Genomic DNA, 16,319 nt, shown 5'->3' on the forward strand with positions numbered 1-16,319 from the left:
CAACGTGGAAAACGCCATCGACACCTCGTGTCACGATGTTACCAAGAATAAATGGCACGAGCTGACCGTGCACGCGCATAGCTGAGCTTCTCGACACTGCCGCAACGGCGCCTCCACCGTGTTTCGTCGCAAACCCGTGTTACGAGGTCGAGCGTGTTCGACCGGCTCTCGATGCTCGACTTCGCGTGCTTTATGGACCTAAATATCGCGAACTGGGTAAAGAGCACGCGAGCAAGCGATCCCGATGCGGGGTCACCGGGGTTGAATCGAGCTGGGAAGAGATCGAGCAATTACTCGGAAGCGATAGTTCTTGGCAGGAGATTCTTCGAGTATCTGTACGGATACCGGATATCTCGAAAATTACAACGAAGACTTTGCCTGTTGTGGCTAAGTACGTAAGAGGTTATGTGAGAAAGAAAAAATGATTTCGATATTTATTGACTGTGAATGTGTTTAAAGTAAAATATTTGAAGCGTTATTATTTAAATGTTATAAAAAAGAATAAAATAATTGAAATGATAATTTGTAAAGATTTGAAGAATATTGAAGTGTAGAGATGGGAATAGTATAATTAAATTAGAATTTTATTTTTATTCTGAAATGATAATGAAATTTTCTACTTGACAATATATATTAGTAAAATGTATTGTTGAATACAAAAAGAAAGTGAAAAAAGGTAATGAATAATACACCACGTGAGTTCAACAGCGATTCCGTCAACGTCGCGTTTTATTGAATAATCAAAGTGGTAACACTATAGTAGTGACATTTTTCATAAGTGTAATAAATGATTAGCCTAAAAATTCTACCGCTGCATCGTCATAGTGATCACCATCATCATTATTATCATCATTCTCATCATCACTATCGGCATATCGATAACGTTGTCACATCTCGTTTCGAAATGGAGAAAAGAAAGAAAAAAAATACTAAAAAAAGGAAAAATTCTTGCTAAATCTTAATATAACCATTTCACATCGTTCTTTTACATACTAATTATTATACGTATATAATCGATATTGCATTAATCTTAAAAATTAAAATCGGTGTGACAGTGTGTGTTTCTTCTGCGCGTCGCGTGTTCATATTTTATATTACGTATAGCTTCGTACACATAGGTACAATTACAGTATAAATCGATCCCGGAAGCAGGCGAGATTTTCCGCTTCCGGAAAATATATATAAAATGGCGGCCTAAATCATGTCGACCAATTTTACGTTCGGTAACATTCATCGACGTTATTATTTCAAACTGTTAATTCTTATTCCATCTCTTTTTCTCAAATTTGTACGGTCAATTTATCGAATAGAACGAAAACAGAATATCTCGATCCTCCACGTAGATTGATATCAAAATTTCATTCGCACGAAAAAGCCTGACGCGGTGGAATGGAATGTAAATTTGGATAAAATAGAGATGAGTTTTTGCAAATGTTATCCGAGAAACGTTCGTAATTAATCCTCAATTAGTATATATAGTATAATCATCATGAAGTATAACGATCATGACAGAAGTTAGGTTATTTAATTCCCTAGATCTGTACAGCATAGATTTTTTTTTTAGTGTATCTTATATATCTTTATATTTTCATAACCATATGTTATTTTTTTTATATTAATTTTTTTTATCTTACATTTATAATTATATAGACTTTCTCGTGTAAAATATCGTATAAAATACGAAGTAAAATAAAATACTCTAGAATTAAATAAATTAACTCGAAACTGTCATCACCGTTTATAATCTAATCACACCTTTCGAGGATTAAAAATACGAAATTAATCGCCATGAGGCGACTTTGCTGATTTTTAATTGCAGAAGAGACATAGTAGAAAAATAGACGTTTTGAAAGACGTTTTCGCAGCTAGCTTGAGCTTGGCGTCAGCACATTTCGCAGAAACAAAGGAACTTACGTTATATTGCGGAGGATCGATATACTGCGTTCTTCGACATTTATTAAAAAAAATTGCAACGATTTATTCATTTATTTATTCTTTCTCCCCAATTTATGCGATATACGAGCTTCAACAAGTATCAATTAGTTAACTCGCTCGTTGTAAATCAAAGATGCTACATTGCTGTAAATTTATAATATTTTTTAATATCAATTTGTTGCACAGTAAATATAATGTTTGAACGTATTGTTCTGGATATTTTAAAATTATAAAACATTCAACATTTCATTTATTATTCTTTTCTATTACATCCCTATTACTTAGTTTCATTTTCTTCTTTAAAGGAATATACCATCTCGTAAAAGGATAAATCCGAAATTTTCTTTCTTCTAAGTAACGACGCATAAAAGTAATTTAAAAAAAAGAAAAAAAAAAAAAAGAAAAATAAAACTACGAATTTCAAGAAAAAAGAATCTTTGCTCACAGGAAGAAATCAATTTCAATGGAATATGTGTACAAAGAGACGTGTATACGAAGATTAAAATGTCAAAAATTCTAACTATTGCTAATTTCCTACGAGAAAATAATTTAACGTAGTTCTCTTGTGAAACATATATATATATCTCAATGTATTATATCTTATATCGTGAACGATGAAATATCAAAATTGATTCTCGTCGTGAATTTCGTCGTGAAACAGATTGGATAATAGTGGAATTATGATTATCTTTCCTATCGTTTAATACATACGTTCTACATGATAAAAAGAGGAAAAGTGTTTAACATTAATAGCAATGACTAATGTAAGACTAATTTAAGAAAAGAAAAGAATAAAAAGAAGAAGAAGAAGAAGAAAAATAAGAAACAATCGAAAAGGCACGATCAAGAGGAGTTTTAATTTAATTACATACGCTTTTGTTCTCCCCCCATGTCGTGTCTCTCGATCGCTTTCTCTTTCACTCGTTCCCTCTCACTCTTCTCGCATAATTAATCGCTATAGATCGTTAAGTAACTAGAGTTTTTGTCGAAAAATAGGACACGTCGCGTTTCTCGTCTATCTCGGTCCCTTATTTATTCAACTTTTCATTCTTTCTGTCTCTCTTTCTCTCTCTCTTTTTTTTTAAATTTTCCATCTCTCCGTTCTCTAAGGAGATACACAGATCTTAAAGTATCTAAAAATAAGTAAAAATGTGGTAACTTTTATTATTTACTTATTTTTTTTTTATTGTAAGTAATTAATGTTGGAACTTTTCTTACTTACTGTTATTATAAGTAATCATTAAATGTAAAATTCAGATATATAATTCTTATAATTGTTATATAATGTAAATTTTAACTAAATTTTAATTTTTGTAATCGTAGATATATTATAAAATGATCCTCGGCATCATATTTCTAAATCTATTAAAATATAGACGACTTATATAAAGTATACTATCGAGACGAAGTGTGAAACGTCTGAATGAAATGAAAAATCATTCGCTCCGATTCATAAATTAAATTGCTTGATTCTAAGAAGAAAAAAGAAAAATTCGTAAAAATGTCAAGGAATAAAAGTTTTTAATAAAAACAAAAAAAAAATAAAATAAAATAAAAAGAAATAAAAAAAAAATCAGCTTTCTCAACAACGTTTCAATCCTTCGTTTCAACCACATTTTACTTCTTCTTAATCCTAAAACATAGATTAAAAAAAAAAAAAAAAGAATCCTAATAATTTACCTATTTTTGATCAACTTTAAGATCAAAAAACTCTTTCGACGAATGAAAAAAAATTATCCTATTACACCCTATTACAAATCGCATAAATATCCACGTACGATATCAATTAAGAAAAAAAAAAAAAAGAAAAAATGTCTGACCACGCAACAATGATCGATTGAAGGTTCGACGAAGATATTCGAAATGGGTAGAGGTTTAAAACTCGGCGAGAACGCTCTCGCCACGATCACGGCAAATAAAAATCAACGAGCGAGTCGGCCGCCTCGCTTATTTAACAAACCGGAACAAAGTTAAACGATAATTTCGCGATCCACGGATCCGTCACGTCGCGTGCGATCATCGAAATCTTAGAAACGATATCTCCAAAATCAATCTTCAAATCAATCAGTCGGCGATCGTCGCCAAATTCGGAATGTTCGCGATAATGATATCAAATTGAACACAAGATATCGTTTTTTTTTTTTTTTTTAAAGATCAGTCGAAGAGACTCTGTTTTTAACTTCGAATCCTAATAATATTTGCGAAGTCTCGAAACTCTGGAAACGTTAAAACTATCGAGACGTTTATTTCTTTCTATCTTTCTCTCTCCCTCTCTCTTCTCTCTTTCTATCTTTCTAAGAAGAATCTATTTTGTCAAGAATTAAAATTCTTTGATTCTCAAATTACATAATTATATTACAAATAAGGGTAAATATTTCGGATGAAAAAATTTTATCGAATCATTATTAATTAAATAAGGATATTTATCCTTTATCTGAATTTTTCGAGAGTTTCAAATCGCAAAAAAAAAAAAAAAGATTTGAAGATTCGAAGTTCTGAGCGACTCTTCCCCAATTTTTTCTCCCCCCTTTTCTTCAATTTGAACACGCGTATGATACGAATCAATTATCCAATTTATTATTTGATTATTTCTATGTATCTATATTTATTGCTTACGATTCTTGATAATAGATCTCTTTGATAATATTTTATTGTTTGTACAATTGAAAATCTGTGGGACAAAAGTTCGCAGACAACAATAAAAAGCGCAATTCTCTTCTAATATTTTCTTCCGCATAACTCTCTTCGTCCTTTCTCCATCGTTCACGTACACGTACAAATATTTCTTCCTTCCATCGATAATTAGGTCTGGTACGATGATTATCACGATGCAACGAAACGATCGAATACGTTCCTTCATCATTTTTTGATCGTTTACGACGTACAATAACAATTTGATATCTTGCACAACTGACGAATATCGATATTAATTCGTTATCCTTTAATTTGTTATCCTGATGCACGATTTACCGACTACCCTCTGCAACGCGATATGATTTTAACCGTTTCACTTATGTTCATTATTTCCTTTCTCTTTTCTTATAATATATACGTATATACATGTAAAGTTCAAAGAGGATCGTACGTTATTAATATAATGGATCGATAGTTTAACAATTATGTTTATTTGATTCGATTAAAGAGTGTCTAAGATTAATTTTAATCGTTCGAAGATCGTAAAAATCGTGTAAAGTTGGGTAGGGGGTGTCACAGAGGGTGGCGAAAGAACAGAGAAAATTGCCTTATGAAATATCGAGCAAATCTAACATTTGAAAATCTCTATATTTTTTTATTCTCCGATAATAATCTGTGAATACTGTGAGATATCTCGCCCCGTGAACGATTATTTCGTGTTTTAACAATTACGATATTTCATTTGGTGAGATTTAAATTTATTAAGCGTTTCACTTGTATATACGTGCACGTGATCTTCATCTATGATGATGAAACGACGCCATTTTTGTGTGGATGGTGCCAACTTCAATAATAAAATGATTTTTCATTCATGAATAATATTATTTGTTTAATATAATGATTAATAAAATATTGTATAAAATTGATTCATTAAATGACATTTACTTCATTGATAAAATAACGATAATTTTCTTTCCACTATATATTGTACCATTTTTTTTTTGTTCGATATGCGATTCTAAGTATTCCTATACCTATTATCAAAATTGTAAGATTAATTGTAAATTTAATAATAAGATAAATTGTAAATTTCTCTATAAAATTGCGTGATCAATCATTTAACTGACAAAATATTATCATTGCAATGAAAAACAATATCTAATATTTATGGTCCAACAAAGAACATAACCTAACTAAATTAACCTTCAACTGGTGACAAATCGCTAATGGAATATTTCGAAATAGAAAAGTCTATTATTATTATTATTATAATTATTATTATAATTATAATTATAATTATTATCATTATTATTATTATTATATTATTTTGTTTATTATATTATTTAATAGTTTGAAATATCAGGATTTTCAATAAACCCTTAAAAATTGAACATTTCTAAAATAAAAAATGATTCGGTTCTCGTAACAGTTCTCGTAAATGATGCAGTCACAAAAATTTGTTCCTGCACAATTAATGTTCGGTATGTACAAATAAATGTTCGGATGAAAAATTGGACGTTGAATACCCACGATCATCCTTCAAACCACCAGTGAAAGGTTAATCGAATTAATATTTCCCGTATATAATATCTTCGATCTAACAAAATGTCTACTACTTAACCAACGAAATATTACAAGCACAAAGGGAAACGATATACTATTTAATCTAAACGAAGGAAATTTAAATTTAATTCACAAATTCATCGTTCTCATCGACGGAATTTCAAACTGGCCGCGTTGGCACGCGAAATGGCGCACGGATTGCTCGACAAAATGGCGTCGTGTCCGCCAAACGAAAGGAACCGTTGTACATTGAGAGGCAGTTACGAGTGAAATGAACAGGCGTTTCGTTCTAATTTCGCGTCTCTGCCATTTTCGACGGGTGCAAGTGTGTGTTTCTTTATATGTGTGTGTATGTGTCTCGATTAAAAAATTCACGCGATACTCGCGACACGCTCTCGACAGTGGCACGCGCGCAGTCGCTGGAAAACGACGAGGATTCGGGACGGCGTGGGCTTTGAAAAAAAAAAAAAGTTCGCGTTAGTAGGAAATGCAAATGGGATCGTATCCCCTTGATCCGTATCCGGTTTAAAACAGCCGTCATTTTTCTGCTGTAAAAATATTTTTCGTATTTTCGTTGCGCCAACACCGGGCGCGAAAATTATTATATAAAAAGAAATTAAAATCCTTCTCGTAAAGTCCTGTGGACTATGGCCGTGTACAATATCTTTTCATTTTTTCTTCTTTGTTTTTTTTTTCTTTTTTTTTTCTTTTCTTCTTTTTTTTTTTTTTTTTTTTTTTTTTAGGTGTATGCGGATTTTTATGATGGGGATTAAAATCTATCAGTTTTTAACGACTTCTGAAAGTACGACTTTTGAAATTTGGGAGGGAAAACAAGGGATTTTTAAAATTGAAAATTGAAAATTAGTTTTAAGTATTGCATTTAAGTATTGTATACTTAGTTTGGTCCTTTTATTTCGCCATGGAAATCGAAAGAAGTTCTATAAAATTTTATTTTATTTTTCTTCTTTTTTTCTTCTTGTTTTTTTTTTTTTTTTTTTTTTTTCTTTTTTTTACAACTTGAGTTGTAATGCAATATCTATAAACGATCACCACCAAAAATCCATAATACACCTTTCTAATCGAACATACCCGCTTTAATCTAAAGAAAGAATCTGCGAATTTCGAACGCTTTTCACCCTTTTAAATTTAAAATTCGAATCATCTCTCGAAAATCGTTCTCTGCGATAATCCACAAGACGCAACGAGATCTCTATAAAAAAAAAAAAAAGAACAAAACGAAGCCTAAGAGCGAGTAAAAATAAAGACATCGAAAGAATAAAAAAATCATCGAATCGTTAAAAAAAAAAAAAGGAGAAAAAAATAGAAATGACAAAAAAATACGTTACAAATAGCGAAAATTACTTCTAAAAAAAAAAAAAAGAGAGAGAGGAAAAAAAAGGAAAAAGAAAAATTAGGAACACACCGCGTGCGAGGGTAACTTTTGTTACGTGTGCAACGGAAAGAAAAGAAAAGGAAGGGGGGAAAAAGGAAAATAAAAGATGAAAGGAAAGAAATAGACGGAGGTCGGGAAAAGGGAAGTGAAAACGAAAATCTGGAAAGAGAAGAAAGAGAAAAAAATAATTGCAAAACCAGAAAGAGAGAGAGAGAGAGAGAGAGGAGGGGAAGAGAGAGAGAGAGAGAGAGAGAAGAAAAGGAAAAGAGAGGAAAAGGAGACACAAGCGACACACACGTGGATGTACGCGGATTCCGAACGCATCCTCCAACGACCGCATACGGCGTATACAATATTCAAAAGTGCTTACAAATATATAACATATGTATATATAAATATATACATATATTATGTATTTTATATAGATCGTATAGATCGTTACAAACATGATAAAAGGAAGGTACACAGAAAAATGAAGCCGGCCGCGGGGCGGTCATCATCGATAAAAGTCAACCAAAAAAATATTCTCGTGTGTAAAAATACCGATAATCTTCTCTCCTATCGATTTTCTCGCTTTCTCTTATATATCCGAGAATCACCATTATATTCTCTCGCTCTCTCCTTCTCTCACTCTTAAATTATCTTGCTCCGATATGATTCAGCTAATTAGCATTCTCTCGCGGTTACTTTCGACACCCGTTCGTTTTCTCTCTATTCGGTCAAAGAAATTTAATTCGCAATCGAATTACGTTGATCACACGTAAGAAATATTCCCTTCGATAATTCTATCCGATTCTTTTATTAATTAACCACAGAAAAAAAAAAGAAAAAGAAAAAGAAAAAAAAAAGAAAAGAAAAGAAGAAGAACAAGAAAAAAAGAAAATAATATAGAGCGAGAAAAATCACAAACATAAATAGGATGAGAAGCGATAATAGATAATGAAGGGGAGGGGAAAAAAAAAAATAGACAAAATAATAAGAAAAGTATTACATATTAGAAAGAAAATTTCCAAGGTGATAAAGTTTGTGATCACGCTAGATTTGCTCGTCTCTTTCTCTCTCTCTCTCTCTCTCTCTCACACTCATCCTTCTCAATGTCTCCTCCTACTAAAAACGAGCTACCTCGTTTAACACCCATATAATTTTTTTTTATTGAACGACTCGGATCGCTTTCTATTCGAAATACCAATAATATCCCTAATACGTCGATCGCCGTGGAAAATTATTTTCACGTTCACCCGATACCTCTCTGTTTAGAGAAAAAAAGAAAAAAAAAAAATTCCTTCGTCTCGTCAACAAGAGAACGCATCATCAGCTGATGAACAGGCACGGGGAGGGGGAGGGGGTGGGGGATTACACCTCGACAATCAGGACGAACTTACGTGTAGAAACAAATAGATCCGTCGTCGCGCGCAAATTGACGGGTGATCGGCCATGATTTTTCGGGGTCGGGGATGGGGAGCACGATGGCGAGAGATATATATCCTCTTTCCTTCTTCCGTTTTTTTTCATTTCCCTTTCCTGCTTTTTCCTCCACGCTTTCTTTCCTTTCCTTTTTATCTTGCTGCTGCTACTGCTGCTGCTGCTGCTGTTGCTGCTGCTGCTGCTGCTGGCTGCTGGTCAAGTTTTTACTCGGCGGGGATGGTAACGGGAGATTTTTCGTTAGCGGGTGTGTTTGGTCGGAAAAGTGTCTCAGCCGAGGCCGGCCCATTGCATGAAATCGGGTACCTCTCTCACAGGAACATCCCTGGCAAGAGCCTTCACCCTCAGGTTCCTGTCCTCCGTTAGCAGGACGACCTCCCTTCTCAGTCGTCGTGGCTGACCCTCTTCTGTTCGAAGAAAAATTCGTCGATCGTTTTATTAATTCTCCGGGGACATCGATTGATCGGGAGAAGAATCTCTTTCTCTTTTGTTCGAGCATGTTTTACTCGTATTGGTATTTTAAAGACGATTATTTGTCAAGTACGTATGAAACGCGTATAATAAGATGGAAAATTGGGAATAAAGCATGATACGTGTGCGATATATTCGATATGCGAATATGATTCAATTAACGAAATCGAAATTGCTCTCGCGGATTAATCGAATAATTAGTAATCGATAAATAATTTCGGTTGGACGAGGACGAGGAAAAAGTAAGGAGTGTGTCGACGAGGATAACGGTTAAATCCCCGGTCAGATCGGTCAGAGGCGGATATTAATCACGATCAAAGCGTCGGAAAACGGTTGAAACGTGTTCAGGATACCTTCCAAGAGGAATATGCACGATGGCGCGTCGTACGTACCTGCATTCGCTTGATCTTTGTTACCCGCCTTGCAGAGGCTCAAGCACGTAGCAAGTATTCTGTCATCGTTTCTTGTCAGCCCGTCCTGCGACAGAATTACAGATGTTTCTGTTTATTATTTTCATGAAATGACACGCGACCAACCATCGCGGGAATTTCAATTGGCGGCGCCTCTGTGCCATCTTACGTTCTTGGATGGGCCTTGATAAACTTGCAGAATTTGCATAAGATTGTTGTTGCGTCTTATTTTAGGAAAATTGAGTTAAGTTAAAACAATGTAAATGCGACAAATATATTGTGAAATATTTTCATAGGTAGTCAAAGTATGTCTTAATGTTTTCTCTCCTTTTCTTCGAGAGAATTTTCAATTTTTGGATAATATTTTTAATTATAATTTCTTCTTTTTCTTTTTTCGTATGGTATTGATTATTTTTTTAAAAGATATCGAAGGATTGGAAGAAAATCAAGGCCCTCGCGTCCAATCCATCGTGAAAAAATTCACTTACCTTATCAACATCCTCTTCTACCGTGAATGTACTGGACGTAAGGACAGTCCCTCTCGTGGTTAAACATCGAATCGCTGGATTTCTGCTTCTTGCAAATGCCAAAGCCGCTTTCGCGCTCTCAGCCACTCTTGCCACATGTTCTGGATCCAAAGTTGCCCTCGAAGCTGGAGGACAATCTCTGGCGTCTGCACCCCTTGCTAGGCCCTCGAGCTCGTTCAGAACTGAAACAAAAATACGTACGTTCGATTAAGTATAAACAAGGACGAAATATATTATAATTGAAAACAATTTGATTAATAATTACGTTTCAAAGAAAGAAATATTCATTTTAACCAGAGAAATTATTAAATTTTGCACGTTCGTTTTTTCTCTTCCGCTTCTCCAATTTGAAAAAACATAATTTTATAATGTCGCGACATCGGTCGACGTTTGATAATATTCAGAATGCAGTTTCGCAGCGCTGGAAATATAGAAATAATTTTCGAGTGTCTCTGACATGTTGTAATTGGACTGTCGACGAAAATACGTGGCAGAATTCCACGCATTTCTCTGTCCATCCTATTCTAAATAAAACAATTTCTACTTATTTTATATATAATGAACACGAGACACTTCTTTTCTCTGTTATCACGTTCAATTTACGACCAAATATATTTTTACCCCGTTGTACGAAAGATCGCAAAAATGAAAAAAAAAAAAGAAATATAATTAGACCTATAAAAATATAATTTACACGACATAAACGCTCCGCTTTGAACCAAATAATTTTTATCGAAACATTTTTCTGACAACTTTAACTTCCCTCGTGAAAACATTCCACATTTACAATTATTTGAGCTGCAAATAAAAAAGAAGATTAAAGTCAAAAGAAGAAAAAAAAATTCCAACTTATCGGACGATCCAAGAAAAGCACAAATAAATTAATCTCGCTGTCGAAACGGGGAAAAATAGAAGTTGGCCTTCAACTATTTCGAAAAGAAACGCGAAGGGGAAAAGCACCCTTCCTCTAGTAGTAGCTCTAATAAATTGTAACCGATGACATTCGACCGCCAAAGAATCCACGGTAGACGGAGTAGACATGTTTTTCTCGAACCATTGCTTGCACAACAACCCCTATCTCTGTTGACTCGAACCAAACTTCTCGAAATCCGATAATCGAATCGAGGACGATAAAGAAAAACGTCTCCAATAGCAAACGCAACGCCGCCACCCATTCGAAACACTTTCAAGTTGGAGATTCAGCGATATTTGGTATGCATTGGCTCACCCTCTTGCCTAAACATAAGGGTAGATTTCGCCAAGATTTACTCGATTCTTCCAATTTGTATTTTAAATTGAGTCGAGAGTTGAAGAGAAAAAAAGATCACATTGCTTGCAGATTCTTTATCGTTCGATATTCGTTTTCATTTATTTTCATTTACATTGCAATATGTGTATAAAATATAGACAATATATTTTAAAAAATCATGGCAGAAAAAGAATTTTTTAAGATTTTTCTCATCGTAACTCTTTACGAAATATTACCATTAATATTAAAATTAATCATTTTAAAAAGCAAAATTTACGAGAAAAAAAATTTGTTTATTTATCAATCTTTTAAAAAATAATCGTGTCTTCGTATTCATAGCAACAGATTTGCATAAATAAATTATCCAGAATGCTTTCCTTTCATCCTTCACGTTCTCATATTTACATTTTTCTTTGTTCTATTCTTATTCTATTCCTATTCTTTACGATAAACCAGTGATCGAAAATAAATTGTAGTTAACATCCGAATAAAAGATTTAGGAACAAACAAAAAAGGAAATAAGCAAACGATTTTCGAGACTTAATTAGTTTTGAATATTTTGAAATTTTTTTTAACAATATACTTTGAGTTTTACGACGAGTTACGATTGATAAATCTTTCTATTGATGTCCGAATAAATATGTTAATAACGCGTCAAAAATACGATATTTTTATATCGAAAAATTGTAAATTTACTTACCTACAAGTGGTACCATGAGCGTGTAAATTGGCTGTGCACCGGAAACCGCCTTCGTGATATTTTGCAATTGTGGTAAGTAGTCGATAAAGCAATTAGTATCCGGCACCAATTGTCTAGGTCTCACTTCGATCTCCACTGATACTGAAGACTTTTGTAATATTTGCTGAAACATATACAAATATCGTAATAAATCTTTTGTACTCTGTTACATTATATTTATCTTAATTTAAAATTCACTTGAAAACGCTCATAATTCGTTGAAGAAGAAATAAAAAAAAAAGTTGAAATTCGATTATTTCTTATCTCTTCTTCATTTCTTGTTCCTTTCGTTCTTACGAGGCTCTCTTTTTTACCGATTGATCCCATTTGTTCAAAGATCGAGAAGGACGCAGACCTGGAACGTATTGTCATCCAATTGAATCTCACATATGCATTGTGCACGGAAACAATGTCGAGTTGGCGGCATAAGCCAATGCCAAGTAACCATTGTTACAGCGAAGATTATAAACGTAATGAGCTCTTTAATGTTGCTTTTACTTTGTAGGACGATGATCGATACTCGATAATAAATACATTGTTTGCCCCGATAGATCTTCATAAAACACACAACGTTTTAAATATGTTTCTTTTTTTTCATCTATGTTGAAATTTTTTTATTTCACAAAGTAACGTTCAACGATCGATCATACATCCAATATTAAGAATGAGAAAACAGAAAGGCAGAGCAAGAGGGAAATTAATCAATCGATTAATAGTTGAAACTAATTCAAATATAATTATTATCTATCACAAATTCGAAACTTAGTCTTCGTAAATTATTGATTCACTTTATATATTCGCATATCTCGATAATAATTGCTCGAATAATCTGCACAATCCTCGTGTTACGTTTGCCATTTTTATTTTTTTTTCTTTTTTTTGATTAATCGAGACAGAATCAAATGAAAAAAGAATTCAACTACGTTTAATTATTGAGTTGAATTGTTTGCTAAAATACACGGAATACGGAATGAAAATTATACGTTTCACTGAAACATCAAACGTATAATCATCCGAATTGAGGTACATCTTTTGACGCGAAAGATATATCAGATATATTCAATTCCTTATAGGAATAATTTATCTCCTCTATGATCGTTTACAAACTGTAGGAAACACGGGACGAATATTGAAAATAAATTAACGATTCTAAGGTTGACCATAGGATACTCCATTTTAACAGTTTCACATTTTAAATTTAGTAAATTCCTACGAATTGTTAATCCATCGTTTTGTAGATCGTAAAAATCGAAATTATTCACCGCAGCGAGGAATGGCGTCTGCATGACGATGCATAATGAACGAACATCGTTGAAAATCGTCTCGCGACGGTGATATTACGGATTCGTAGGTATTTCGAACGGCAGTGAATTCCGGAATGTTGGCTTTCCTCGGGCCCGCAACGGGTACACGCAATACATGATAATTAGGCGCGGAACTGAATGCCTCATCGAAACATAAGAGGGTTACTCTTTCGTTTCGTAATTGTATGACACAATGATACAATAGCGAAGTAATACAAAATCAAACGAATCGATCGATTTTGTAAAAAAAAAAGAATGATTTCAACAAATAATGCAAATAACCTTTTTTATACCGAAACTTATATAATTTTATTTTTAAAATAATCAAAATAAAAATATTAATACGAATTACGAAAATCCATATACGAGAACTTGTCTGTAATACGAAATATCGTGCTATGAAAAAAAAGTAGTCGCGTTATAGCGAATAATTCTCTCCTACTATATTTTTTTAATCGAAAAATAAATCAGCACACTATTACTTAACATCGCGTGATTTTAAATTAAATTAATACTTTTCGAGAAAGATTCATTCGAAAAAGAAATTCATCCAAACCCTCGTCTCTCTCGTTCTAAAAATTAACCGTATTCTCCCCGTCCCGCGTTCGTGAAAGCACGCGGCAAATACCTGCGTATACAAAGCTACGCGAATCGACACAGCCGCGTTTTACCCCCGTTTAGAGTTATTCGCGAATTCCTAAACGATCGGCCGCGTACCGTTCTGTCGCCTCCGTCGTCTTCGTCACTTTTCCTTCGTTCCGCCCGGCCCCGCGCCCCCTCTCCCTCCCTCGAGCACGAGTGGCGCGTGAGAACCCGCCTTGAATCACGCACCGCGGCTCCGCCGCCCACGCATATTAAGCGTGCCTCCTAGCCACATTGTAAATGTTCCATGCTGACGCGGAAACCTACTCGCGTCACGTTAAGGACAGGTTCACGGCTCGAGAGAAAGAGAGCTAAAGCCAGAGAGAGAGAGAAAGAGAGAGAGAGAATCGCGTGGAACACCAGACAACTGGCCGGCCGATCGCGCGAATTCTAGCGGACAACCTGTGTAAGAGGCGTTCCGAGAAGTTGGGCGAGTTCGTGTCGGTTAGACGCGGTGGGCCGTAAGTGGGATCGATAAAGTAAATCCGAAGATTACGAATCGAGCGATCGTTTTTTCGAACGTTATTGACGCGTTGCATATGGATATCTCGTTATATAGGAAACTGAATTGTTACGAGACATGTCGTTTTAAAAAATATTCGAAGTAAATTTGAAGATTACGGATTGAGCGATCGTTTTTTTAACGCTATTGACGCGTTGCTTACGGAATTTGTGTTACGAGATATGTCGTTTTAATTTTTCTTCGACTCGATCGACGACTCGAGGAGTTAAAAATCGCATTACTCGAAGTAAATTTGAGGATTGAGCGATCGTTTTTTTAACGCTATTGACGCGTTGCTTACGGAATTTGTATTACGAGATATGTCGTTTTAATTTTTCTTCGACTCGATCGACGACTCGAGGAGTTAAAAATCGGATTACTCGAAGTAAATTCGAATGAAAATTACGAATTGAGCGATCGTTTTTTGAACGATCTATCATTGCGTACGAGATATCTCGTTTTAATGTTTTTTTCGACTCGATCGACGAGTGGAAGAATTAGAAACGCTCGAAGCAATAATAGGAAAAGGAAGAAGTTCCCGATAAAAAGATGTAAAGTAAATAATAATTAATCGATTTAATTTTATTTACATGATAAATATATAGTTAAAATGTAAAAAAAGCCTACGTAATAAATATGTATAAGTGTGGAAGCACGTTGAGCGAGCAGAGTGCAGTGCGCAATGTGTTAACCTCCTGCATCCTCAATTTTAAGAATTTTAAGAATTTTTCTCAGTAAAATTTTATCTTATTACTTATCTTATATATCCTTATTCATCTGTAAGTGAAATCTCCAAAAAGTCCAAAGTTTAATCTAAATTGCAAACACGAGAGATTGCAATTTAATTAATTGAAAATCGTTAAGAAAAATTATAGAGAAGGATTATAAAATTTTCTACAAAAAAGTACAAATAACTCAGGAAATCAAAGACCACGTATAGAAATTTATTCGCTTCCTTCGGATTCTTGAAATTGCCGGTTACGCAATCCCGATAACGTTGCTCCTTCTCTCTTTTTTCTTTCTTTCTTTCTTTCTTTCTTTCTTTTTCACCAATTGCACACACGACACCTGCCCGCCACGAATTAGCATAAGCGCGATGGGAACGCGTCCATGGCGTATTCCCGCGCCCGCAAGAAATTTCATTCAACTGCCACGGGATGAGAATCAATTAACGGTATCGCATTCCGGCACAGCAGCGACACCCGCCTCGCTCAACGATAAAGGACATCGCAATAATTGAAAATTTACTTAATCGATTTTCGTTTTTCAAGAACCGGCGTAACGATACACGGATAATTAATCGTCTCGTCGATTGTCTCGCAAGATCAAACCGAGTAGACATTTTACAAATCGCCGTCTTTTAAGTTCGTCGAGAGCGAGAGTGTTGAAATAAATAGGAGAATAGAGAGAAAGGAACTCTCCTTTATCATTCTCACAAGAAAAAAAAAATATGTCAGGCGCATAATTTACAAATAAGACGAGCAATTTTGATATTCTATAATTTATCCATCATATCTCTTCCTTCGAT

The 16,319-nt window shown here is 34.2% G+C and overlaps 1 protein-coding gene across 2 annotated transcripts in view; it reads right to left on the reverse strand.

Annotated features, from left to right (window-relative positions):
- Positions 1-696: 696 nt before the first annotated feature.
- Positions 697-16,319, reverse strand: part of LOC107998182 (telomerase-binding protein EST1A) — a 124,282-nt gene continuing 108,659 nt past the window's right edge. For both annotated transcript variants that reach the window (XM_028666931.2, XM_062072783.1), the window contains exons 24-27: positions 12,305-12,467; positions 10,317-10,537; positions 9,811-9,895; positions 697-9,354 (exon numbers count right to left, since the gene is read on the reverse strand). In XM_028666931.2, the coding sequence (XP_028522732.1) occupies positions 9,218-9,354; positions 9,811-9,895; positions 10,317-10,537; positions 12,305-12,467 (606 nt within the window). In that variant the 3' untranslated portion in view covers positions 697-9,217. The remainder of the gene's footprint in view (positions 9,355-9,810; positions 9,896-10,316; positions 10,538-12,304; positions 12,468-16,319) is intronic.

The sequence above is a fragment of the Apis cerana genome, linkage group LG3, assembly GCF_029169275.1.
Source record: "Apis cerana isolate GH-2021 linkage group LG3, AcerK_1.0, whole genome shotgun sequence".
NCBI classification, from domain to species: domain Eukaryota; kingdom Metazoa; phylum Arthropoda; class Insecta; order Hymenoptera; family Apidae; genus Apis; species Apis cerana.